The sequence below is a fragment of the Hyaena hyaena genome, unplaced genomic scaffold (genome assembly GCF_003009895.1).
Source record: "Hyaena hyaena isolate Hyena2069 unplaced genomic scaffold, ASM300989v1 scaffold_1298, whole genome shotgun sequence".
Taxonomy (NCBI): domain Eukaryota; kingdom Metazoa; phylum Chordata; class Mammalia; order Carnivora; family Hyaenidae; genus Hyaena; species Hyaena hyaena.
The window spans coordinates 408,403-435,704 of record NW_024081929.1 but is presented as its reverse complement, the minus strand read 5'-3'; the positions used below and the strand labels follow the sequence as shown (position 1 = coordinate 435,704).

At 37.9% G+C, this 27,302-nt stretch overlaps 2 protein-coding genes across 2 annotated transcripts; both read left to right on the top strand.

The window, feature by feature from the left end:
• Positions 1-2,382: 2,382 nt before the first annotated feature.
• Positions 2,383-14,378, top strand: LOC120224989 (WD repeat-containing protein 35; the record flags this gene model as incomplete). The annotated part of the gene is made up of 11 exons (XM_039223221.1): positions 2,383-2,463; positions 4,791-4,927; positions 5,477-5,680; positions 6,547-6,693; positions 7,337-7,469; positions 8,235-8,345; positions 9,255-9,419; positions 10,537-10,677; positions 11,334-11,490; positions 13,316-13,556; positions 13,858-14,378. Coding segments are annotated over 11 exons (1,668 nt in total), but the record flags the coding sequence as incomplete, so codon positions are not given.
• A 3,558-nt stretch (positions 14,379-17,936) lies between these two features.
• TTC32 (tetratricopeptide repeat domain 32) lies at positions 17,937-23,889 on the top strand. The gene is made up of 3 exons (XM_039223222.1): positions 17,937-18,295; positions 21,953-22,119; positions 23,064-23,889. The coding sequence occupies exons 1-3, from the start codon at positions 18,144-18,146 to the stop codon at positions 23,201-23,203; spliced, it is 459 nt and encodes a 152-aa protein (XP_039079153.1). The 5' UTR covers positions 17,937-18,143; the 3' UTR covers positions 23,204-23,889.
• Positions 23,890-27,302: the final 3,413 nt, after the last annotated feature.

The window sequence follows — 27,302 nt, the reverse complement described above, 5'->3', positions numbered from 1 at the left end:
TGGCGTGAGGTGGTATCTCAGTGTGTTTTTGATTTGTATTTCCCTGATGATGAGGGACACTGAGCATCGTTTCATGTGTCTGTTGGCCATCTGGATGTCCTCTTTGAATAAGTATCTGTTCATGTCTTCTGCCCATTTCTTCACTGGATTATTTGTTTTTTGGGTGTGGAGTTTGATGAGTTCCTTATAGATATTGGATACTAGTCCTTTATCTGATATGTCATTTGCAACTCTTTTCCCATTCCATCGGTTGCCTATTAGTTTTATTGATTGTTTCCTTTGCTGTGCAGAAGCTTTTTTCTTGATGAAGTCCCAGTAGTTTAGTTTTGCTCTTGATTCCCTTGCCTTTGGGGATGTGTCAAGTAAGAAATTGCTGCGGTTGAGGTCAAGGTTGAGGTTTTTTCCTGCTTTCTCTTCTAGGGTTTTGATGGTTTTCTCTCTCACATTCAGGTCCTTTATCCATTTTGAGTTTATTTTTGTGTATGGTGTGAGAAAATGATCTAGTTTCATTCTTCTGCATGTTGCTGTCCAGTTTTCCCAGCACCATCTGTTAAAGAGGCTGTCTTTTTTCCATTGGATGCTCTTCCCCGCTTTGTCAAAGATTAGTTGGCCATACATTTTTGGGTCCAATTCCGAGTTCTCTATTCTATTCCATTGGTCTGTGTGTCTGTTTTTGGGCCAATACCATACTGTCTTGATGATTATAGCTTTTATATACTTAATTTTTCAATTACATTTTATTCTTGATTCTTTCTGTGTAGTCATTGCTCATACTTGCCTTTACATAATACAAATTTTTTGAGGAAATAAAGGAATTTTATAAAATTTTCTCATATAATCAACAACTTTTACTTAAAAATTTTTTTTAAATGTTTATTTTTTTTTGAGAGAGAGAGAGACAGAGCATGAACAGGAGAGGAGCAGAGAGAGAGGGAAACAGAGAATCTGAAGCAGGCTCTAGGCTCTGAGCTGTCAGCACAGAGCCTGATGTAGGTCTCGAACTCAGAAACTGTGAGATCATGACCTGAGCCGAAGTCAGCCCAATTTTTACTTTTTGAAAGAAAATATCACTCTAAGATTCAAACACATATAATGTGCACACCAGAGCCTCATTCTTATATTTAGACATACTAAAACTAAATATGATTCAATGTTTTAAAATATAATTCAATTTTTACCTCTAATTTCTATCTTTTTAGTATCTTCCTATTATAATTTTTGTGGTTTCTATCACATGAAGAACTAAGTATCAGAATTATAAATCTGATACATTATTTCCTTTGAATTTTGCTTACTTTCTATTTCATGATACACACACACACACACACACACACACACTAAAAAAACTTACATTTCAGGGGCGCCCGGGTGGCTCAGTTGGTTGAATGTCTGACTTTGGCTCGGGTCATGATCTCATGGTTTGTGGGCTTGAGCGCCACATCGGGCTCTGTGCTGACAGCTCAGAGCCTGGAGCCTGCTTCATATTCTGTGTCTCCTCTCTCTGACCCTCCCCCCACTCATGCTCTGTCTTTCTCTCTCTCAAAAAATTTATAAACACTAAAAAAAATTACATTCTGGTATTATTTATATTAGCAGACAACATTATCTTATCCTTTTCATAATGCTCTTAGAGGTAGTAAGTATAGAGTTTATTTCTTTTTGTTTATATAATATATATATCTCCCTTTTCTACTAGAGATTTAGGGCAGCTACTTTATAATATGCATTTACTACACTTTATGACTATAAGCTTGCATAACACTAGGATAAGAGACAGACCTGAAACAGACTTGTATATTTACATATTGGCAAATTAAATTTATATAGAAAATCTATCAGGAAAGCTCTCTGGCTAATTTTATAGAGGATGGACTTTTCAGTGTGGCACAAGATTTCTTTGATATATGTACTTACATACAACTGTAGTGTTTGTCAGTTTTATTAAGAATTAAATTTAATGTTTCATTGCATGAATAAGAATTATCAAGTGGTATAAGGCACTTTTGGGTTAATTGAGAAAAGTTGGACTGATATTAGATGCTATTAGGGAATTAATATTAATTATATAATGTGTAATAATAGTAATGTGGCCACTTAAAGAATATCCTTATCTTTTAGAGATACATACTGAAATCTTTAGGGGTGAAATGTCATGATGTTTATAAATTTACTTGATTTACTTTAAAATACTTCATCCAAAAAATCAAATGAAGCATATTTAGCAAAATGTTAATAATATTTAGGTGACAGACATATGGGTGTTAATGACATTCTTTCTAATTTTCTGTTGGTTTGAAAATGTTAATAATAAATATAAAGTCATATGTTAAAGGAAGGAAAATTTTGTACAACTAAGCATAACATTTGTCTTTATCTTTAAAGGAGCCCATTCAGACCTCTGGATATATTTGTAACTTTGAGGATTTAGAAATTAAATCTGTTCTTTTGGATGAGATATTGAAGGTAATTCTTACAAAAGAATTCTATTTTTGTTGCTGGCTTGACTGGGATTTATCTTAACTCCAGGCAGTGTGGTGTCCCTGTTAGGAATCTGGATGGACTCTGCTCTGTCACTTGGACCATTTTTAGATAGTTTCTTCATCTTTTTGGACTTCATTTTCCTTTCTTGTTTATGAGTCTCCATTTTTTACCTTAATAAAATGTGGATAATAATGACTCCTATCCAATAGGATTGTTACTGTATAAGGTAATTTGTGAAAAGCACTTACCACAGTGCTGGGATCAAGAGCTCAAAAAAATGGTACCTAGTCGTTGTCACTGTTTTTATGTTAATAACAAAGAGGAGAAATATTTGACAATTCACTTTGTTCTTTTGATTTCTAAGACACTTGAGTAACTTTTTGTTTGCAGGGCCACTATCTTTTTTTTTTTCAGGTTTTATAAAATAATCCATTGCTGATTCCAGGTATCTTTTTGAACCCCTACTTTGGCCTTCATTGACCATCTTTTGAGAGTTTCTTTCTCTAAGAATATGTTGAAAACAGTTTTACTTTCATTTTATACAAAGCATTTACTTTTTTCTGTGTACTTCATATATTTTTTTTGGAATCGAGATAGTAGAGTTTCTGAAGTTAGTTGCAACTTGTAGTATGTTTTCATGTTTTGGTTTTATAGGTAAATTGTAGCTCTTTAAAGCCCTTTATTTATGAACCTGTGTGTGTGTGTGTGTTTTTTTTTAATGAGAAATTTATTGGAGGACTAGAGCAGAGGAATGCGAAAGGAAAGGGAAGGGAATTTACTAAATTTACATTCACTAAAGTGCTTCATAGGAAGTGTTCGATTGTCATTTGTCATTGCATGTCATCGTTCCTTTGTTGTTACAACCGTGCCTAGTTGATAATACACAGACGTCATTTTTAGTGAAGGCTCTTCGTGAGTAAAATGATTTACCAAAAGTCCATCTGTTCATTGACTCAGGAGATGTTTATTGGCAGTCGGTAAGACACAGTTCCTTGCTTTAAGTAGAGGGGTTGGGGAGATAGTCGAGCAATTCAGCCACCAGCAAAGGGGTGGGGCTGTGGCGGTTTGGTGGGCAGGTGCGTCCCGCCAGAGGTCTGCGGCCCGAGGAGCACTGGCGCAGTTCTGAGACGGAATCACGTGAGTAGCAAAAGGCTGGTATTGTGCTAAATGTTTGATATGTGTTATCTCATTTAATCCTCACAGTTCTAGGAAGTCAGTTTGATTATTCTCTTCTTTTGTTCAGATGAAGAATCTGAAGCTTGGAGAGTTAAATTCATTTGCCAGTGACGCCCAGTTAGCAGTAGGCAGAGACATGAATGATTTCACTCCAAGCCGTCTGGCTTCAAAGCTGGTGTATGTAATTGGTAGCACTGGCAGAAATGAAGAATGGGAGCCGTCATGGGGGAGGTTGGCCTCAGTCATAAGAGGCCTTGTGTGCCTTCTGTGGAGTCTGGACTGCCTCCCGGAGTCACTGGGGGAGTGATGTGATTGGGCTTATATTTGGGGAAGACGGCCTTGGCTTCCTTGGTGGGCACAGGAGGGGGTACAGCAGGTCTTAGAAAGAGCTGTCACATAGCCAGTAGGCTGTGGAGTTAGGATCCAAGCTTAGGTCTGTTTGAATCCAAACCTCATGCAGTTTCCACACTACTTTCTACTTTGTGCCAGGGATTTCTCAGAGGACTTTTCAGTTTCTAAGTACTGCGGTTTTGTTGCAGGTGGGAAAGACCAGATGCAGCTCAGTTCTGGGAGCCATTGTTTCTTTCTTTGGCCATTAGGTAGCTCTTTCCTGCAAGACTGCCTTTAGAAAAAAAAATGGTCACTTGTTGAATTAACAAAAGGAAAGAGATAATGAAAACTAGCTCTTTTTCTTTTATTTGCTTGTCTGCTGCCCAACAGCACAGGGGACAGCGGTCTCAGTGTCCCTGGCAAGGAGAGAGTAGATTAAAGAGTGGTGGGTAGAGACCCCCCACACATGTGTTTTCTGTAGCACTTTGGGTGAGAAGAGACTGGTAGCTCCTGGGAACATGACAGTTAAGCTGAAGGGAACAAGGCTGCATGATTGTTCTTGCACTTCTTCTTCCACTGGCCGCTTTTCCCCGTGGGCAGCCTAGTAACCTCAGGAGGGACTTCACCTGTGGATTGTGCCTGTTTTCCAGATAACTCTAAGACCCACACATTGGAATATCTTTTCTTCCCACTTTGGCTTACAATATGATACAGTTGTTTGTGTGCACGTGTCTTACTGTAAAAAAGAAACTCATACTCTAAAGGCAGCTATTTGAATTTCTTTCTTTTCATCCTACTTTTAGAATCCAGAACAGCCAAACAAGGATTTTATAATTAACTTTGAGATCCGGTCCTTGCGAGATAGTCGAGCATTGATTGAGAAGGTTGGAATTGAAGATGCATCTCAGTTCATCGAGGACAATCCACACCCCCGACTTTGGTATTTAAAAATAAAAAGTCCTCCCGAAACGTGTGGTGTATGCATTTAAAGTCTCAGCTCTACTGTCTCTCACTCTCATGGTAACCTTCATGGGGTTAGACTTGCATTCTTGCTCTTTTTATTAAAACATTTTTAAAATTGTTTTTTTATTTATTTTTTGAGAGAGAGAGACAGAGAGTGAGTGGGGAAGGGCAGACAGAGAGAGAGACACAGAATCCGAAACAGGCTCAAGACTCTGAGCTGTTAGCAGAGAGCCTGAAGCAGGGATTGAACCCATGAACCATGATATCATGACCTGAGCCGAAGTCGGATGCTTAACCAACTGAGCCACCCAGGCACCTCCTTGCTCTTCTTTTTAAAATACAGAAATTCATTTTAAATTTGGAAGCACTCAAAATAAGGATAATATTAAGTAAAACATACATAAATGTGTTAAAGTAATGACTTCCCACCATGTTTAGCTAGAAACAGCCATAATAATTGAACTCGGGTTCAAGACTTGTTTATCAGTAATGGCAATCAGCTTTTCTGTTTCTTTTTTTAATAAAGGCGCCTCCTGGCTGAAGCAGCTCTTCAGAAACTAGATCTGCACACGGCAGAGCAAGCATTTGTGCGCTGCAAGGATTATCAGGGCATCAGGTTCGTGAAGTGCCTGGGCAATCTGCAGAGTGAGTCCATGACGCAGGCCGAAGTTGCTGCCTACTTCAGCAGGTTCGAAGAGGCGGAGAGAATGTACCTTGATATGGACAGAAGGTAAGTAATGAAGGTGCGAGCATTCTGGAGTGCTTCTGGCATTCTTGATCTTCTGTACAAATGGGGAGTGTACAGTAGATGAAATGTGTCAAAGCACTCCTTTCAGAAAATCATCTCAGTTTAGATTACCACCTGGATATTCCACATGGCCCTTACATTAATTGATGTTTTGAAATTTGGGAGCAGTTTTCTTTTCTGGTTTTTGTTTGTTTTGTTTTACATATATTAATGGCTGGCCATGGGAGGTTTTCTCACTTGGTAGGAAAAACTCCTAAGACTACAGAGACTGGGGGCTTTTATTATTTTTTATGTAGCTCAACATTTGGGTTTTGTTTTTTGGTTTAGACCCTTATTTAATTTTTTTTTGTCAAAGAGCATGAAATAAAAATGAATGGTATATAGGGATTGAGTTTTATTCTTTATGCTTATTTTAGATTTGTATAAAATAATGTATGTATTTCAGCTGTAAACATTATATCTAATTTTCATTACTATTATTGGTACTTCAAGGAGATCCCTAATACTGCTTAAGCCCTGAAAAGAAAGATAAAACCATATATGTATGGTTTTTGAAATAAGCCTGATCATGTCTCAGTAATTGATGAAAAGAATTGGTTATTATTTAAATCATTATTTTGCTAAGAAGATTTAAATTCTAGGAGAATAAAAAGCAGAAAATTATTTCCTTTTCCTGATTTCAAGTTCTCCCCATTGCCTCTTTCCAGTTAAGTTTCTAAAATGTTTGGGGAGTAACTTGTCTGTCTGTTCACTGCTGGGTATTCTCAGTACCCTGGAATTGACCCTAGCACAGGGCAGGCACTTCATAAATATTGGTCAGGTGAGTGAATGTGTGCTGTTGTTTGTAGAGATCTTGCTATTGGCCTCCGGCTGAAACTGGGAGATTGGTTTAGGGTCCTCCAGCTCCTGAAAACTGGATCTGGTGATGCAGATGACAGTCTCCTTGAACAAGCCCACAATGCCATCGGAGACTACTTCGCTGATCGACAAAAGTGGTAGGTGACCTGTGTGGACATCTTCATCCATTCATGTGGCACTCAACATGTGGCTGCCTGGTACTTCCCTGTGGCATAATGCTGGTGACACTGGAGGCCGTCCCCCTGGATTCCTGAATTCAAGCAGCTTTCCATTCGCAATGGGGAGTGAGAGATCCTTAGCTAAGTGCTGTAGAACTTTGGAGTTTCCAAACTCACAAACGTGTGCTTACCTCCAGGCAGCTTTCCACTGTTTAAAACCACAGTGTGCATTTCAAAGACATTATATGATTTATTTCTGAAAAAAGTAAAAAAAAAGTATTTTATATTTGCTTGTTTTATTGTAGATTATTTTTAGAGATCATTGGCTTTTATTCTTAGGTTTTCATTTGGATCACTACGCTTTTTTATGTCCGTGTTTGGAGGCACAACTGTATATCCGATTACAACAATCTTTCTTAATAGCCAAAGAATGTTGCAACTAAAATGTGCTTCAGAGCCTTTAGATTTTATCCTCCCAGTCTGTGCATGTCAAAGACATACGGTAACTGCAGACGGTAACTAGGAATAGTATTTCTAATAAAGGAACATTTTTGATAAGAGTGTTTATTTATCAGGAGATTCACATTAGTTTTAGAAATTTTTCTTTTTTTTCCCCCCATAGGTTGAATGCTGTACAATATTACGTACAAGGCCGGAACCAGGAGCGCCTCGCCGAATGCTATTATATGTTGGAAGATTATGAGGGATTGGAGAATCTTGCCAATTCACTTCCAGAAAACCACAAGTTGCTTCCAGTGGGTATTACAAATTTTAGTTTTTAGATTTGTTAGGTTATTTTTGTTAGGTTTTTATGTCACCGTCAGGAAATATCCTCTGCCACAAAGAAAATTTAAAATTAATCTATAATCTTAGAGTTTCTTAGATGAGTAATGATACTTTTCATTGTTAAAACAATATGTCAGTATTACAGAATGCTTGAAAATAGAGGGGAAGTTAGTCATATTCCCATTACTTTAACACGTTCACAATCTCCTATAGTATTTTTAGTTTTATAAAATTGCTTTTCAAAGCTACAGTTAAAAATCTTTCGTCAGGTCTGGCTTCCTGAACTGATGAATGGCCAGCTTATCTGGGGCATTTCTTCAGAGAGGTATTTGAGAGCTCGGTGAATGTGAGATTTCCCTTAAGTCTCTAACATTACCAATGTTATACTATCAGTTGCCTTAAATGTTTTTTTCACACATGAGTATGGGGTTTGTTTCCCAGCCTGATACTTCTGTGCCCTAGCTATTGTATCGAGGGACGTGGAGTGCGGTGGGTTCAGGACCCGGCTAAACAGTAGATCTGCAGCCTGAGCCAGGGAAGCTCCGCTTTCATAGAAAGCGATGCCTTAGCATCCTTTCTGGTCTGTAGCCTCTGTCCCCATGTATGTTGCAATGAAAGATTACTGTAACCACCAGTAAATTTAATATTCATATGTCCCCATGGAATTTTGTAAATTAAGCTATAAATGATTTCCTTGGTCTGTAAAATCTTATAATATTGTTCTGTCCTTACAGGAAATAGCACAAATGTTTGTGAGGGTTGGAATGTGTGAACAAGCAGTGACTGCATTTTTGAAATGTAATCAACCAAAGGCAGCAGTAGATACTTGTGTACATCTCAACCAAGTAAGGAACTGAAAATTAAGGTCCCTAGACACCCTTTTAGATTGTTGCCAATATAGGGTTGAGGTAGATTTTGTGAAAGGAGCTAGATACTTTCTCACTTTGTTGAGGACCTAGAAAATATTGGAGTTTGCATTTACCTCTTGAAGTGCTACCATTAAGGGTGACCCACTCATAACTAAGTCAATATGGGGACAAACCCTGTGGTTTAGTTTTGCAACCTTTTGTCTGGAAGTAATTTCATAATTTTCTGCATTTTATTAGGATTTTGTTTCCAAAGAAGGACTAGTTAATGGTCATTGCAAGAGGAAGGAATTGAGTTACCTTATCAATATTTATTTTGGCAAATCTATTTTCCTGTCTCTTTATAGAAAACATATATTTGATATTTTTAGAAGTGGGAGTTTAAAATTAAAGTGCAGAATTGTGGAAATTGTTGACTATCAGTGTATTCCTTTAAGTATTTTCTTGAAGTATTTTATGAAGGTCCATTTGATTTTTAAAAATAACTTTTAAATGTTAAATCTGATAAGAAATTTTCTTAACTGAAATTGCATATTTTGTTCTACTACAAGCAAGTGTAGCTTTTTCTCACTTCTAACTGGTGCAAAATTGAATTATAATATTGTGATTATAAACTTTGAAGCTTTCCTTTTCTGATGTACTTCTTAAACAAATTACAGTCTTAGGTCATTTAATCATGTTGACACATGTTTGACTTTATAGAACTTACAATTGCTCTGATTTTAATTAAAGTTACTATATTTAAAAAAACATATACCTATACCTATTTTTTATTTTGATATAATAGTGTTATTTATTACTATAGACTTAAAGCTTTATTGTGTGAATTTTATGACATCTATGACTATAAATTCTCTAGTAACTAAATGGCATATTTTTCCCCTTTAGTGGAACAAAGCTGTTGAGTTGGCTAAAAATCACAGTATGAAAGAAATTGGATCCCTGTTAGCGAGGTATGCATCTCATTTATTGGAAAAGAATAAAACTCTTGATGCCATAGAACTCTATCGGAAAGCCAATTACTTTTATGATGCTGCTAAACTGATGTTTAAGGTAATATAATAATCTTGGTGAGTATTTGCCATGTTCTAGTTAACAAATGTTTGCTTATGTATTAAAGAACACATTTTCCATTTTCTTTGAAAACAAATACTTGCTATAGCAAAAGCCCTCTTGTTTTATTACTACTATAACTATACATTATCTTAGTATTATTACCTTTTACTAAAAAAGCTATTCATTAGTGTTAGCACCTTACTGATACCTAAACAATTGAATATTTACTTAATACTGAAATTAACAAAGAATTATAGAATTTTCAGGGACCATAAAGTACAAATTCCCTTAATAATGGGAATTAAATCCTGTTGACAATAGAATTTTGTCCTTTTAAATGTACACATTTTAGGAATATCTAGATGGCTTAGTCAGGTAAGTGTCTGATTCTTGGTTTTGGTTCAGGTCATGATCTTGTGGCTCGTGAGTTCAGGCCCGTGCCACCCACCCCATGGAGCTCTGTGCTGATAGCACAGAGCCTGCTTAGGATTCTCTCTCCCTTTCTCTCTCTCTGCCCTTCCCCCTCGTGTGCATGCGTGTGTACATGTGTATGTGTGTGTGCCTGCTCTCTCTCCCTTTCTCTCTCAAAATGAATAAATAAATGAATGTACATATTTTAAATACATTACTTTTTCATAATATGCATTTGGAAGGAAGAGGACTAGTACAGTATTAATGTATGTACATTTTACACTATATTCTATTTTTTTCCCATTTGATTTAATGAAAGACAGAAATTCCCCTCAGTAATTTAAATAAATCCTTATTTCTGAAGGCTGTATACCATGTTAAAGTCCTCTTGTCTTGGTATACTTGGAACATTATTTTTAAAATCTCCTTATAGAAAATGCTACCCCTTCCATGAAAACTTCCTTCATTTTGACTTAGTTATTTAAGAGCCTTTGCTGTTTTCTAAGATTGTTATGAAGTCTAAATCCGAAGGAAAGAACTGACTCCTTAGAAGCTAAGGAAAATATTCAACATAAATGGGTGGTATTCATGTTCCATCCTACTGATTTTTTATTTTTATTAAAGAATCAAATTTTAGAAATGATTGTATTTGTACAAATATAGATTAAGAAATATCTTCCCCAAATTCTTTAAATGTTTAAAGATTGCAGATGAAGAGGCAAAGAAAAGAACCAAACCTTTGCGTGTCAAGAAGCTGTATGTACTAGCAGCTTTACTTATTGAGCAGTACCATGAGCAAATGAGAAATGCGCAGAGAGGAAAAGTGAAAGGAAAGAGCTCAGAGGTAAGCTAGAGCATTACAGACCATGACGTCATCTGAGGTGTTTAAGGAAAAAAGACTATCAAACTTCTCTTTAGGGTCGGGCCATTTAATTTGCTTGTCTGCATTTATTGTTTTAAATGACATGAGGAAAAGGGGTGACCGACTTAGAATTAGTACTCAAATTTAGAAATTTCTATTTAGGAATATTGGAAATTTTTTCTGCAAGACTAATCTGTAGACTTTGCTTTAATTTTTTTTACTTGGTAAATCCTTTCTAACTGGTGAGTTTTAAAAACCTTACTAGAATGTGTATATTACTTTACGTGTAAAGAATCTCTTACTAACTTAAAGTTTATAATCAGTTCTGTTAGAAAAATTGACCACACCGTGGGGAGGATTGTTTCACAGCATGTATGTGTGTCAGATCACAACAAGGTGCACTTTAAATATCTTATAGTTTCATTTGTCAGTTATAGCTCAGTAAAGCTGAAAGAAATTTTTGATTACACAGTTTAACAAAATACGACTTCTAATGGAGAAATGAAGTCTGCAATGACAGCTTTGTAATGATAACATCTGCTTTACTTAGTTTAATGTATAAGCCAGCTCAGAAGTTCTCTTCATTGGGGTGATTCACGGTCGTGCTGACAAAAAATGTGGGTCTGCTTGACTCATAGGCCACTTCTGCTTTGGCTGGTTTGCTGGAGGAGGAAGTTCTGTCTACAACTAGTCGTTTCACAGATAATGCTTGGAGAGGGGCTGAGGCTTACCACTTCTTCCTGCTCGCCCAGAGGCAGCTCTATGAGGGATATGTCGACACTGCACTGAAGACAGGTGGGCCTGTGACCTCATGGATATAATGTGTGTGAATTGGATATGAAGAGCTGGCTCCTCAGTTTGCCCATGTATTAATTTCAGTAACACTTTTATCTGTGGGTTTATTTTCGTGTTTGAGATTTGCTGCCTATAGTCTGTTTTGCACATTCTCCTTTTTTTGAAGTTCTTTTGATTTTTTTTTAATACATATGGTTCACATTAAATCAGAAGTTTGAGATAAGCAAAAAGAGTGTCTCTACAGTCACTATTCTGTTCATTCAAAGTTAAACACTTAAGAGCCCAGGCCATATGTTTTTGAATATATATAAAAAGTTGTTTTTTAATAATATCAGGAGTATAACAGGCCATACGTTTATGTCCTTCTTAAGAAAACATAATATGTTGTAAAATATTTCCATATTAATAGATTTCTATAGTATTTAACTTGGTTTTTGTTAAAAAGACACTTATGTAAGAAATAAAATGACACATATAACAATTACAGTCAAAACAAAAAAAATACAAAGAAGAAGAAAAAATAATCTAATAACTTGTAAAATAATCTTATAACTCAGAAGTAGTAATAATTGGTAACATTTGAGCGAACTTCATTTTAGACATTTCTCCGTGCCTATAAAATTGTAGTTTTCCTTCAGCTGACGTCATCGGTGTCTGTTGTTCGGGAGCTGGCTTCGTGCTCTCCGTTGTGCACTGCAGTCAGGTTTCCATGTTGGTTAGATTAGATCCGTGTTAGCATTTGTATTAGCAAGGGGACTGTACAGCTTTTTTCCGATTGGTTATTAGTTATACATAAGAATCATTTTCCTTTTTATATGTTTACAACTGACCTTTATTTAATTTTAACTGATTAATATGTGGCATAATGCAATTATGTTTAAAATATTTGTATTTTATATAACTTACACACCGTTTCTAGACTTGAACGATAAATTAGAACTTGAGAGTTTTCACCTACTGGGTGAAGAAATCCAGTATACGATCTATTAATTCTACAGTACATTTTAAAGAAAGATTATATCTCTAGTATAGAAAAAGTAAAAATAAGATATGGTAGCTGTCAAAATAAATGTCTGAACTGACAGCTTAGAGGTACATTGTCACTTCTTTTTTTTTCAAAGTTCTGTCGTTTCAAAAAGACAAATCTGTTCAAAGAAATGCAAAGAAAAAACACGATTTCATACTGCTTTGCTTTTTTTTTATCAAAAAGAAACCTGATGTTACCTTGAATATTATGACTAACAGTATAATATTAATTTACTTTTTCTGGAATACCACAGAAATTTCTAATATATTTACATGAAATAAAAGATGTGTAGGGGCGCCTGGGTGGCTCAGTCAGTTAAGCGTCCGACTTTGGCTTAACAGTTTATGGGTTTGAGCCCCGTGTTGGGCTCTGTGCTGACAGCCAGCTCAGAGCCTGGAGCCTGCTTCTGATTCTGTATCTCCCTTTCTCTCTGACCCTCCCCTGCTCACGCTCGCTCTCTCTCCCTCTCTCTCTCTCTCTCTCTCTCTCTCAGAAATAAATAAAACATTAAAAAAATTTTTTTAAAAGATGTGTGTTTTGACACCAATTTTTATTTTTATTTCTGAATGGCACAGAGCATGCATCATTTGGTGGTAGTTATTTTGTAGGACCTGAGCTGTTAGCTAGTGTTACAGAACTGTGAGATTGTGTAACCAACTTCCTTCGACCAGCGCTTCAATCTCCCACCATTATTTTAAGTTTGTAAGAGTTCATGTAGATTAAACTAAAGCAGCTTAACATAGATTCTTTTCCATGGACAATCAAAATCCAAAATTCAAATTGTCCTCTTTTTCCTAGCTCTTCACCTGAGAGACTATGAAGACATCATCCCTGCCGTCGAGATCTACTCTCTGTTAGCGCTCTGCGCGTGTGCCAGTAGAGCGTTTGGCACTTGTTCAAAAGCTTTTATTAAACTTGAATCTTTGGAGACCCTCAGTTCGGAGCAGAAACAACAGTATGAAGATCTTGCTTTGGAAATCTTTACCAAACACACTCCGAAAGATAACAGAAAATCTGAATTGGACAGCCTTCTTGAAGGGTAAGCTAATTGTAATTATTAATTATATATTATACACTCTATTAGAAGCTGAAATTTCTATAAGTATAGTAGTGTGATCTAATAATAATTTACACACTAAATTTTGAAGTAATTTACCTTACAATGAAAACCTATTTTATTTAGTCTTATAAGTATATTCTTTATTTCTTATTGTAAGAAGTTTTTAGTTAAAAGTTGCCTTGAGATGTTTTTCATTCCTCAATTTTACAACTGTAACAAGTAGTTTAAGTAATTAGAAGTTTTAAAGTATAATTAATTGTTTTTCCTCTTGTTCTTACAGAGGGGAAGGGAAATTGCCAACATGTGTTGCCACGGGAAGCCCAATCACAGAATATCAGTTCTGGGTGTGCAGTGTGTGCAAGCACTGTGTTCTGGCTCAGGAAATAAGTAACTACAGCTTCTGTCCTTTATGCCATAGCTCAGTGGGATAAAGAACGACAGAGTGTATCTAACTGTAAAATACATGTAGCATATATACATGGCTATAACTGTATATACAATAAGGTTGACTTTCATTTTATATGAAAATCAGCATCATTATTTCCATATAAAATGTATAGAAATCAATCTTATTTCTTTCCTATCTGTCTCTATCAATTACAGTTACATAATACTGTGAAAAAATTCCAAATAAGAAATTTTTCTCACAGTTGGCAAGGTTTCTAATTCATTAAGAAACCTTGGTGGGGGGCAGGTTGAGGAAGCATGGGAGTGGGCAAAGTTGAATTTAGGGAATTGACATAACCTGTATTAGAAGAATGTTAAACAATTGTACTATTAAAATTAGCTTTATTGCTAGCTGTCTTTAATTAAATAAATATTGAATGTCTTCTGTATTTTATTTTCAGAAATGAGAAGGCACTTTAAGATATTTTTTATAATTTGAATTGTTTCTAACAACCTTATTTTTATATAGCTTTTCCTTTTTTATCTACTCTTTTAGCCTCATCTGAAAGGTGGCATTTGGCATTACTCTATATTGTGCAAAAAACTTGGCTGTATTTATAATGATATAAATTTATACAAAAACATCCATTTTGTAGTGATAGTTTTATTTGAAACATTGTCTCTAAGCAGGGCAGTATGAACTGACTTAATTTGGTTTATTCAGCATGAAGGAAATTTCAGAATAATAACACCAACAAACTCTCCCCTGATGAAAGGAGCAAAGAGAAGCAAAATTGTCCCTATGTAACAAGTACGTGGAGAGACATGGACAGAATGAAGATGTAATGAAAACAGTATAATGAAGTAGTTTATGTTGTTTCTCTTTCTGTAATAAGCAGGTACTGACTCCGTTTAAGTAATGCTGAGTTGTTCTGTATCATAAAACTTGGCCTGACTTATGTGATGTTTCAAAGGAGAATTATATTACATTTCAAAGTTTCATAATACTTTGGTAGCCAAAAGTACTGAGATGATGGACCAACTGATAAAATTTATAGTGATAAGCAATGTGCTTAACAAGCAACAAAGATTGTTGACCTGCTATCGTGCCACAAATGCTGATTTTATTGCTTTTTTTTCTGCCACATACACTTTGAAATGATCTTTTTGTATTCCAAGAGCTAAGATTTTAGGTTTTACATGGCATTCAGTAAAAAAAAAAAAGAAAAGACATATTGACTTGTGTTTATCCCCAGTTTCCTTTATGTATAACTTAAGGATAATATGGTATTTGTTTTGTTTTGATTTAAATATTTCAGTGGGGGTTGTTTAGGAAGGTGTTGGACTTCAGACTGAATATGGGGAGAAAGGGACAGGAGGTACAATAGATGTATAATATTATTTTTAATACCAAACAGAAAAAAACAACTTAGGTACTAGGCAAATGTCAGATGATTTGAGGTTGTAGTGAATTACTCTAGAGGTCATACATAGTTCTCATTTAGAAATGGGGGGAAATTTGTACCAGATTTTTAAGAGAAAATCAGAAGTACTTACTCGATGATTTTATAGTTCTAAGATATTGCTACTGAGTTTCTAAAATGTAAATGGCAATATTACATTGCCCCCTACTGTCTATTCTTATGATTATTCTCAATTCATTTTTTAAATAAATTAATGTGCTTTTCTTGAAATAAACATTATTTTTAGAAAAGTAACATATATCCATGGTAGAGAACTATAAAAATACACCAAGAGTATTTATGAGCGATGGGAAGTAAAAATGGTCTTAATAACCTCTTTAAAATTAAAGGCATTAATTTATATTTTAGTTGAATTTAGGAGAAGAAAAAATGGGTGAAACTGAAGAAATCACTGGATTGTAAATTTTCTTCATAAGAAGAACTACTTTTTCTTAAGAAATTTCCCTAAAAGGAAAAGTAGACATTAAGAGGATTGGAGTTAATATTTAACGACTCATTTTTTGTCATAGCTTAGATTTCTAGTAAGTAAAATTTAAAGAAAAATGAGCTACCTCTCACATACGCCATAATAGCTGAAATTAAAACTGCCAGGTATTGGTAAGGATATGGAGCAACTGAAACCCTTATACATCACTGGTTCAAATGCAAAATAGTACACTCCGGAGTTGAGTTTCCGAAGTTCTGTATATATATTTTTTGGGGGAAATATGGGTGTGTGTGTGCGTATGCATGTATACATATATGTGTGTGTGTGTATGTGCATATTTTTGTAAACTGCTCCAGTCAATGAAAGTGAAGCTTTACTGAGGCCCCAGAGCCATAGGGTTCAGGCAAGAGACTGCCCTGTAGGGGAAGGAGGAGCCCATGGAGGGACCTTATGTGACTTTCTTTTCAGGGCCTGGGTTGTTGGTGGGGCCACACCGTTTGCAGCGGTTGATGGTATGAGGTTGCAGGGGAACATAACACATCCAGGAGATTATCCTGTTGCAGTATTTCTGGGTGAGCTGGCAGAGGGGAGGCTTGTTGGCGCCACACTCCACAGGCAAAACACCACATGCAGGTGGACTCTGTGGAAGAGGGACTTGAGAGTCAGAGAGGGACAGCAACTGAACCTAACGCCGGCACTGAAGTCAGAGGGCAGGCCCTCCAGTGTCACGTAGACCAGAGCTTCTCAAGCGTGACAGAGGCGCCAAGTCCGAATCTTGTGTGTGCTACCAGTAGATGGACACATCAGCCCAGCATCTCCCGCAGAACATGATTTGCAGGTATTTCCTCCCATCCTATGGGCTGTCTTTTTACTCTGTATAGTCTTTTAATACACAAAAGTTTTAAATTTTCATGAAGTCCAGTTTATGTTTTCTCTGTCTTTGGGGTCACATCCAAGAAGCTGCCAAATCCAATGTCATGAAGCTTTTGCTTTATGTTTTCTTCTAAGAATTAGGTTTAGGTTTTTAATCCATTTGTAGTTAATTTTTTTATATGGTGTTTCAGTCCAACTTCATTCTTTCGCATGTGGATATCCAGTTTTTCCACAAGTATTTTTTATGGAAAGGCTGTCTTTATGCTAATCTCACAGTGTTTTGATTACTGTAACTTTGTAGTTGAGTTTTGAAAACAGGAAGTGAATATTCCAACTTTGTTATTTTCAAGATTGTTTTGGCTATTTGGGATCTCTTGAAATTCCATATTAGTTTTAGGATGGATTTTTTTATTTCTTCAAAAAACATCCTCGGTAATTTGAAATGGATTCCATTGTATCCCTAAGTCCCTTTAACTTGAACATGAGATGTCTTTCCATTTATTTATGTGTAATTTCTTTCATCAGTGTTTTCTAGATTCCATTTGACAAATCTTTCACTTCTTAATTTCTAAATATTTTATCTTTTTAATGCTATTATAAATGGAATTGTTAATCTCTCTGGGGTGTTCATTTTACATAATTCTTACTTGAATTAAACATATACTGTACTTAATAGATTACTATCTGGGTTTCTCTTTGGCATTAACAGCAAGAAAATGTAAACTCACGTAACAGACCAGACTGTCAGCACAAAATATTACGTAATGAATCCTTACACTATTCCAGAGGTTTGAGAAATCTGCAATGTAGGATCTTGGGAGCTAATAAATGGCAGTTTGAATTCGGACAACTTTCCGACAGTGTCTCAGAATAGCCGCAGCCTACTCAGATCACCCTCTACCGCGTGTTTTGCTAAGAGTGGACGCTGGAACCCTAAGGGTGCTACTGCGAGTCCGCTGGCCAATCAGCCGTTCATAAAACAAACCAAGGTTTCTTCTGCTTCCGGCACAGGGAGGCTTTCTCCCCCCATAACGTGCTGTAACAAAGGACAAACTCCTCGCAACATCAGTCCACGGAGTTGGAAACCAGTTTGGAACCATCTATCTACTGCCTTCTAGAAAAAGAGGCAGGCGGGACCAGCAGTTAAGAGCAGAACAGCAATTCAGGGCAGTCGATTCAAACCACCCGGGCGCCTGAGCCGCCCGCCGGCACGGGGTCATTGATCTCGCGAGACGATGGGTCCTCGAAAAGCACAAACTTCCCCCTTTGCGAGCGCCGAGGTTTTGTTGGCAAATTCCGCGAGTACGGAAGTGGCTCCGTGGTGCCGCCTCTACCCCTCTACCCGCTCAGAAGTCAACTCCTTTTCTACACGAAAAGCTTAGGCCTCCGACCGCTATGGATGGGAAGCGAGGGCGACCAAGCCACGCATCGCTGGCACTCGCCCAAGCTCACTTCAACAAGGGCGAGTACGCGGAAGCGGAGACGCTCTACTCCGCTTACATTAGCCAGTGCGCCTGTGCAGCCTCCGTGGGAGCTGCGCCCGGGAGGTAACTATCGCGAGAAGTGGGGCGGATGCGCCTCCAGCCGGTCCGAGGCCGGGGTCGTCAAGCCCGGCGGCCAGCCACCTGAGCTCGGGGGCTCCAAGGAAGCTGGGAGCGGTCGTTCGCCTTTCCAGGAGGGCAGCAAGGGGCGCGTTCCTCCGGAACATCCGGGGCGTCCGCTGCCTTCTCCTCCCGACCGTGGGAGGAGTTCCGTGTTACTCTGACCCAGAGACTTAGAGCGGATCGCGCTTTTCTACCTGTCATTTTAGCAGGCGGATATCGGAGACGTTGTGATGGCGATTGGACCCGCCACTCCAACCTCCCCATCACCGCATGGGGGGTGTTTCCTTTTCGCCTGTGTGGGGGCGGGGGGGTTGGAGATCACTTGGCCTGAATATTATCATTTCACCCACACATCATTCGTCCATCGACATTTCAAGTTGCATTTCTTAAATATTAAGGATTCTTAAACAACTACAGTATCATTATTGTCACAGAATTCCTTAATGTGAAATGCGCAATTAATGCCGTGTCCTGATTGGTTAATAACGTTTGTGGTGGTTTGTTTTGCTTTTCTTGGTTGGTTTGCTTTTTAGCATTTGGTTCAAGTCAGAATGCACACCAGGTCTCTTAATCTATAAGGCTCCCCTTCTTTTTTCTTTTTCCCCTCAAAGTTTATCGAGGAAGCCATCGTGGGTTTTGAGTGTTTGCTGAATTCATTCCCCGATGTGTCCTATGCTACTTGTGTGAGGCTTGATCCAATTCAGAGCCTGCATTATGGCAAGAATGTGTCATAGGTGGTGGTGTGTACTTCTGTCGCATATAATGTTTTTCTTTTTGTGATACTAGGGTCCTCACCTGCTAATAATACCTGCTTGCCCAGAGTGCCTGCATGTGTAGCATTTGTTGTTACTCCCGTTTTATCCGTGTTCTTGTTGACGGAGTGGTGTGGACTAGGACGAGAAAAGAAAGAACTGAGAGGAGTGGAATGAACAGCTTTTTGACAGTTTTGAGTCTTCTGCACCATCACTCTTCTCTCCCTTCAAGGATTTGGTTTTTCTTTATAGGATTCCAGTTTGTCTTTTGTATGAGCCTTATGATTCTTCTCCGGTTTGTTAACCTCATATGGAATTAAACCAGAAAAAAAAATTGCTTTCTTGTTTCAATAACACACCAAAGTAATAGTTAATAGAAATTTCTGAACAGGAAATAAGACACTAGAACCATGCCCTGAGCTCCCCCAACCCCACCCACCAAGAAAAAAAAAAAGATTAGTAACCATAGAAAATGTAGTTTTCTATCATTGTTTCAAGCTCAAAGAATAGACTAACCCAGTAGGTTTCAAAAAGTATTTGTCCCCAGCAGATATATTGTTGCCATCTAGTCTTCTTTGCACATCCAGCCTGAAAGCACTGATGTGTGTTTGTAGCATATGTAGTATCTGGGAAGGCAGAATAGAATGTCTGCCATGGTTTGGTAGAAGGTAGGTGGTCGACGCGCCTGAGTGAGCCTTCTTTCCTTACAGTTCTGAAAATCTTCTAGGAACACATGAATTTACAATGGATTCTGTCATTTCAGATTTTTTCCATTAAATGTATCTTTTAGCTTAAATTTATTTTTTAAAATAATGGGTCACTGAGCCATTTGGAAAAAGTATTTGCAATTTTTGCATGCCTGTCACTCTGAATGGTTTCTAACATTTTCTTTTCATATCCCAGAGTGCAGTGTTAGTCATAAACCTAACTTCCATGCTGTGACTGTCATCCAGCGAGGCCAGTGAGGCTCCCAGCACTTCCAGATTTATTTCTTTTTGCTAAAGTGTGCAAATGCAAAAGAATCCATATTGGTATTTGGTAATTGAATTCTAGTATGATAAATACTATCATTACTAAAATCTCAATATCAAGAAAACAAATTTCAGCTTCAACTATTAGCCCATGTGTTTAAAATATGAAGCAATTTCTTGGGGCGCCTGGGTGGCTTAGTCGGTTAAGCGTCCGACTTTCGCTTACGTCATGATCTCGCGGTTCGTGGGTTCGGGCCCCGCGTCGGGCTCTGTGCTGACTGCCAGCTCAGAGCCTGGAGCCTGTTTCAGTCTGTGACTCCCTCTCTGTCTGACCCTCCCCTGCTCACGCTGTCTCTCTCTCTCTCTCTCCTAGAAATAAATAAAAAAACATTTAAAAAAAAAATATGAAGCAATTTCCACGTGAAAAGTACGTTTTTAGAATTTGTTGTAAAAATGAGATCTAATTCTGAACCAAACATTCTATGGGCCTCTGGATATAAGAAATTTGTAACAAAGTTGTAAAGCTTAAAAATAGAATGACTATAACCTTCCTGGAGTCCTGAGGCTGCATTAAAAAAAACCAAACAAACCAAAAACCAAAAAACCCTTTACTGGGTAGCAGTTCACCAAGTATGGGAACAGGGATAGGTGTAGGGAGTGTGCCCTCCTGTTCCCCGGGTTTCAACGATGATGTTAGTGGCATCCAGAAGTATCCTCGCACCCTATCTCTGTCGTAGCTCACACAACTAGTTTCTCGTGTTGCAGTGTTTTCTGTCCATCGTTAGTGAACTTAGACTTGAAGGGACCCCCCCCCCCAGGCCCTCTCGTGGTAGCAGCGGTTGCAGTGCCTGTCGGATCTCAAGGATCTAGATACTAAGAGAAAGTCACTTTTAATATCACTGACTGTGGCCACAGTGTTTTCTGAGGACTGTACTTTGCAGGGTGCGGCATAACAAAGAAATGAGAGCTGAGTGTCGCTTGTGCCTTTTCTGTTTGGCCCGAATTTGAGATTCCCTTTGGAAAAAAGAAGGGAAAACCATTGTCTCGGAGCAGCGGAGTTAATGTTCTCTGGGCAAATGATTCCTCCTCCAGGGGAGGGTGACCTGCTGAGCTGGTGGCTGATCAGGCTGCCTCCGCTAAGCCCTTAAAGAAAGTCTGCTCACTCAAAGCGCCTTGGGCAGCCTCTGGAGCCTTCGGAAGCAGAGCCAATTCTGCACACAGGACCCCCAGGGTGGACCTGAGCCCTGAGGCCCTCCTAGTAGAAGGCCAGTGTGGTCTTGGGGGGGGGGGGGCGAGCCCACCTAAGACGGGAGGGAAGGCAGCTTTGTCCCCCAGAAGGCCTCCCTGGGGGACAGTATGCCCAATTTTCACACTAGGGTTAACTTGTATTTCTTTATTGGTGAAAAATGATTTCATATTTTCATTTTGGGGGGATCACTTAAAACTTTGAGAATGACATTGATGATTCACTCTGTGATCTGTCTTTTGCGAACTGGAACTTTGGGCCGGCTTTCCCTCCTCGCTCAGCATGACCTGTCTTTGCCCTGCTGGGGTGTGCTGAGAAAATGAACAGTGATTTTAATTCTACGTTCTGCAAAACAAGTTGTCAGTGAACAGGGTCCCTGAACGCACTATAAAATTAATTTGTTTTTCAGACTGACATTGTAACGCTACCTCCCTACAGAGTAGATACAGGATTAAGCAGACACTGATTCCACAGCTTTATTTCTTCACATTTCGTTTTCTTCAGCTTGGTATTCCAGGGTAGATACTGCATGTTACAGGCGGCGAAGTTTGACAGTACCCAAAAGGGAATGAAAGTGGAAACGACAGGAATTTGGTAACACACGTTTTTATTGTGAATTTTTTGTTCAAAGCAAATGCAGCCCCGAGGACCTGGCTACTGCATATAATAACAGGGGGCAAATCAAGTACTTCAGGGTTGATTTTTCCGAAGCCATGGATGACTACACATCTGCCATCCAAGTCCAGCCCACTTTCGAAGTTCCATATTACAACAGAGGGTTGATATTGTATAGGCTGGGTAAGAATCTTTTTTTCCCCTTTTGTCCTTGACTATATCCTATGCATTCAGAGCTCTCAGGTGCTGTGAAACTAATGTAGTAATCACCGAGTCTCAGAGTTATGTAAAATGTAGATTGAGAGCCTGGAACAAAGGAAGCATTTATTTTGGGCTTTCGGTGGGTTTTACAGACCACAGCAGAGCCCTGGGTGGGGACTGGACCTCGGGCCAGGTGAGGGTGAGCCCGTCACTGGGTGCCCGTGTCTTCCCAGCTGCGAAGTGAGGGCAGTGCCGATGACCACCTGGGAAACTTGTCTGAGTTAAAGTCTTTTTTTTTTTTTAATGTTTATTTATTTTTGAGAGAGAGAGAGCAAGTGAGGCAGGGGCAGAGAGAAGGGCCAGAGGATCCAAAGCAGGCTGTGTGCCAACAGCAGAGCCTGATGTGAGGCTCGAACTCTCGAACTGCAAGATCATGATGTAAGATGACACTCAGTCGACTGAGCCTCTGAGTTAAAATCTTTAAGGGCACCTGAGACTATATAAAGTGAAAGAGTTTTAGATCCTTGCATTAATGGGACTGTAAGTACTGTTTCTCTTTTAAAGTGTTAAAAAGAATGTGAATTTCCTGTTTCTTAATTTTACTGTCATGGTGTAAATTTGGTATTAGGATTTTGTTGAGATTTCATGATGATTTATGATATAAATAAATAAACCCAGAGCTAATTTTAAGTGTCAATTTAAAGTGAATATAAAATTTTAATTTTAATTATGGTGTAAGGGCATGCAAAATTACTCTGATATACACATGCGTATGTCATTACTAACAGCAAAGCAGTCCTTTAGTAGGAGTGTTTGAAAGCTCATAAATATAAAAGCAAAAGTATGTGTATCTGAACTTTGCTATGAATAATGTATAGAAATACTCAGTTTTATTACTCTTTTCCATTTTTTGGGTTCTGGTACAGGATACTTTGATGATGCTTTGGAAGATTTCAAGAAGGTATTAGACTTAAATCCTGGATTTCAAGATGCTACTTTGAGCTTAAAACAGACTATTCTAGACAAAGAAGAAAAACAAAGAAGAATTAATGAAAAAAATTATTGAAAGGCTTAGCATAATTGAAATATTAACCCATGATCCTTATATCTGGTATCTCATTGCTTATAATGTCAAGTTAGGTGTTGAGCTATTTTGATTTGTATTTAAGATAGAGATTCATGTATTAACAAACTGGAAGTTAAATAATATATTTAAAGTAATTAATTTCAGATTGAGTAACTATGTTGAATAAGTATGCTTTTTATAAAGTGCAAATAAATAAGATCAATGTATAGTGTGTTATTACAGTAAAATATTTAAAGAAGTGTGTGGCATTTTCTTCAGTAAAACTATATTTTTTGTTATTTTTTATTCCCAACGTCTTATTTAAAAAATTTGGCATCTATAGAAAAGTTGAGGTACAATACAATGAACATCTATAAACTCTTCACTTAGATTCACTAGTTGTTAACATTGGACCACATTTGCTTTTTCTCTGTGGTTTAAATATATAACTTTTTGCTGAACCATTTGAAAATAAGTTGCAGATATTCCAATACTTTACCCCTAAATGTTTCAGTCTGCATCTTTTAAGAATAGAGAGACATTCTCCACTGCAGCCACGATACCATTATAGTAGCTCATAAAATTAATAATTCTATAATATCATCCATATCCAGCCCATGTTCGAATTTCCCTAATTGTTTCCACAATGTCTCGTGTAGATTTTTATTTCTGGACCTGCAGTAAATCAAGCTACATTGCCTTTTCTTGCTGTATCTGAGTTCTTTTCATCTAGAATAGTTCCTGCTATTTTCTCCCTGTGGCGTTCACCTGGAGAAGAAAGCTTTTTTATACAGCCAGGCTAGAGAGATGCTACCTTTGGGCTTAAAAATAAACACGTGTTCTACAAGAGAACAATTTGAAACCAGTCAACCTATACTTGATTTTCTCTGGAAATCATTGATAAGATTCGTTGAGATTTAAATACTTAAATTGTCTTCTCTGGATAATGACAATAATTATCGTCATCAACATTTATTGAACACTTACTATAAGCCAAGCACTATTCAGAGTATGTGTAATGAATTAGGTATCGGATGGGGGTGGATAGAGAGGTGAGGAGCTGAGAAAAGCACTTTGTAAACAAAAGGCTTTTAAAAAATCTGTTTTTATTTGGGTGCTGTCAATAAACCGGCTGATAAAGCTGTCTAGAACGGGGAAGAATTTGAAGGCAGAGACAAGGCAATGCTGTTTCTCCTCTACATTTTGTGTCTGTGTATGTTTATTGTTGAGGTTTGACTTTCAAAGATACCGATCCTGCATCTGGGATCTCCCAAACTGATTCACTGTTGCCGTGGGAAAAAACGTTTTGGGGTAGCAACGACTCAGCGGGAGAAAGGCAAGGGCATTTGCCCTGTGCCTCTGGAGGAAGATCCTTAGTCACTGCTGTGACCGGCCCAGATGCAAATACCGTCATCAGCCTTAACGGGTTGTTTCGAGTTCAGGAGGTCTCATGAAGCAGAAGTACTTAGCCTGTAGCTCATAAATAATATCTGGCAAAATACATGGGGAATTTGGGCTGCAGGTGAATGAATATTTTTGAAAAGAAGCTTGAAAAGAAGCTGAAAGTATCCATATTTCTGGAATTCTTCACATTTTCCAATGTGACTTCTCTTTCCATTTGTTGGAAATGTCTTTAAAAGAATTTGTAAAGTTGCGTTAAATTTGTTTAAAAAAAAAAATCTCTCTTAAAACTTTTATTTAAAAAGCAAGGTCCGTAGGCCTTGGGAGAGCTTCAAGCCCTTCTACCCAAAATATCAAATATTTAAATAAGGCTCCAGTGACTTTGTTTTCTCTTGGCTTCTGTTCTCTCTTCCTTACTGTTGACTGGGGTCAGATCTAATATGAAAAACAAAAACCAACTCCGTCCCCCTCCCCTCCCCCCCCCCCCGCAACTCTGTGAAAGAATTTGTTTTTTTAAGATTCAACGTTTCTTCATCCTTTAACAGAAGAAAAGAAAATCACTGAAGGTCTGAATCAGCACTTGCTGATTAGAACCCAGGCACTGCTTTTCCTCTTATTACTGGAAATAACTGAAGAAGACTGTATTTTTATCACTTCAAAACTTTAGGCAATATGCATTCAGATTCTAAATTTCTGATTGACTAAATTACCATTGCTATGTGCCTTAAAGATATTCTTTTTGTGTGTGGGCTATTGCTCACAGTTCTTAGTATTTCTACTAGAAAAGTACCCAAACTATGTCATTTTCCAGTTTGTCCCTCTGCAAAAACAAGGCAGAAAATTGTGATTTGTTACAAAGTACGGTAAGATAGAATAAATGGATGTAAGTCGCTTTTGAGCTTAGAAAATAACTCTTACACTAGTTGAAAGCCTGGAGCTATTTATTTTTTCTGAAATCTAGAACTGAATGAAGACTGAGGACTTACTTTCTGGTAACAAACTACAGTCTGCTAGTGGAACAGCAAACTAAATTTCCAAGTCAGCTTTTAGTCATTATCTGTTTGCCCTCTCATGGCTCTTCTCTGTGTTTTCCTTCTTTCACTGGCCTCTCGACCCTCCCCACACTCTCTACATATCTGCTTCCCCCCCCCCCCCCAATCTTGCAGGCCTTAGGTCTTTTCTCAGTGGGTGTGATAGAGGTCAACCTGCCTTCAGGGCAAATCAATTTGGCATTTACACTGATCTTTATCTCAGTACCAAGTCTAATCCCCTTAACATTTTAACTCAGTTTCAAGTAATTAATTAAGCCTCTTTCTTGCTTAACAACATTTATTTGTCCCTGAGAGTGTTTCTGCTAAGTGAAAAGCTAGTATACGGAAAAGAAAGAAATCCATTCCATTAAGTTTAAATGGAAAAATTATGAATTCCATTTTAGCCCAAGATACCCAAATACTTTTCACAGATAGAAAAATAAGTAAATTGAGCAATGAAGACAAGTTTATATAAGTAATAGCAATCGGAAGTCACATAATTACATTTATAATGATTACGTCAGGTGTTAACAGCATGAATGCTTACTATACTCATTTTCTTCCTGTACTGTTTTTAATTTTTTTTTTTTTTTTTATTTCTAGGAGAGAGAGAGAGAGACAGCGTGAGCAGGGGAGGGTCAGAGAGAGAGGGATTCACAGACTGAAACAGGCTCCAGGCTCTGAGCTGACAGTCAGCAGAGAGCCCGACGCGGGGCCCGAACCCACGAACCGCGAGATCATGACCCAAGCGAAAGTCGGACACTTAACCGACTAAGCCACCCAGGCGCCCCCTTCCTGTACTGTTTTTAAAAAGCTTTATTGAGAGATAATTCACATAGCATACAATTCACCCCCTTAGAGTGTATAATTCAGTAGTTTTTTTAAGGATATTCAGTTTCCGTCCCACCTTTAAAAACAAGTTTTCAACGTTTTTGGGTCTCATAGTCCTCTTTAAACTGCACTTACTGAAGTCATAAGAGAAAAGCACTTCTGGGCGAATTAAGAACTAAACAATATCTCAGAGCTTACACACGAAACAGATGGAGAGTGCCGAAGGACCGTCTCACCCAGCTAAGTAGCTCAATGCCAACCCGGGCTGAGTACGTGGGAGGCTGTCCCTCTGCCTGAAGCTGGCATCGAAATTTCACTTCTGCAGCACATTTACTGTGTTTGCGTGAACAGGTTGTTGTTTTCAAAAATTGCTGACAAACACATGGTATAACTTTTCAAGATCCCAGTGAAAAGTGAAAAAGTCGCTACAGGAGCTAAGTGTGTTGTTATCACAGCTTCTAGATGAATTCATGTTTTCATCTAGAAAACATGTTTCATCATGTTTTCTAGATTTCTCAAAAATGTGACAATATGGGAAAGGTATTCCAGTTAAAATGGCATTTGGTCAGAGATTTGTTGAATTTCACATCTAGTGTCAGAGGACTTCAAAAGAAACACCATTACATTCTTTACAGGAAGGAAAGAAGATGAGAAATTCAATTTTTTTTAGAAGCAAAGCAATTGGTAAGATTTAAAAACACAGTTTCTATCTTTTAAAATCACAAGCAGATAAAAGGACACATCCATGTAGCAAAAGACAAATGATGAAGGAAACCCAAAAGGGAAGCCCCAAAAGCAGAAATTATGACCCAAGAATATGTATAAACAGAGTGAAA

Excerpts from the sequence above, each read along its gene's own strand:
- TTC32 (XM_039223222.1), top strand. The coding sequence starts at position 18,144 with ATGGATGGGAAGCGAGGGCGACCAAGCCACGCATCGCTGGCACTCGCC. Across the intron at positions 18,296-21,952 it reads GTGGGAGCTGCGCCCGGGAG|CAAATGCAGCCCCGAGGACC; the intron begins GTAACTATCGCG and ends TTTTGTTCAAAG. Across the intron at positions 22,120-23,063 it reads GTTGATATTGTATAGGCTGG|GATACTTTGATGATGCTTTG; the intron begins GTAAGAATCTTT and ends GTTCTGGTACAG.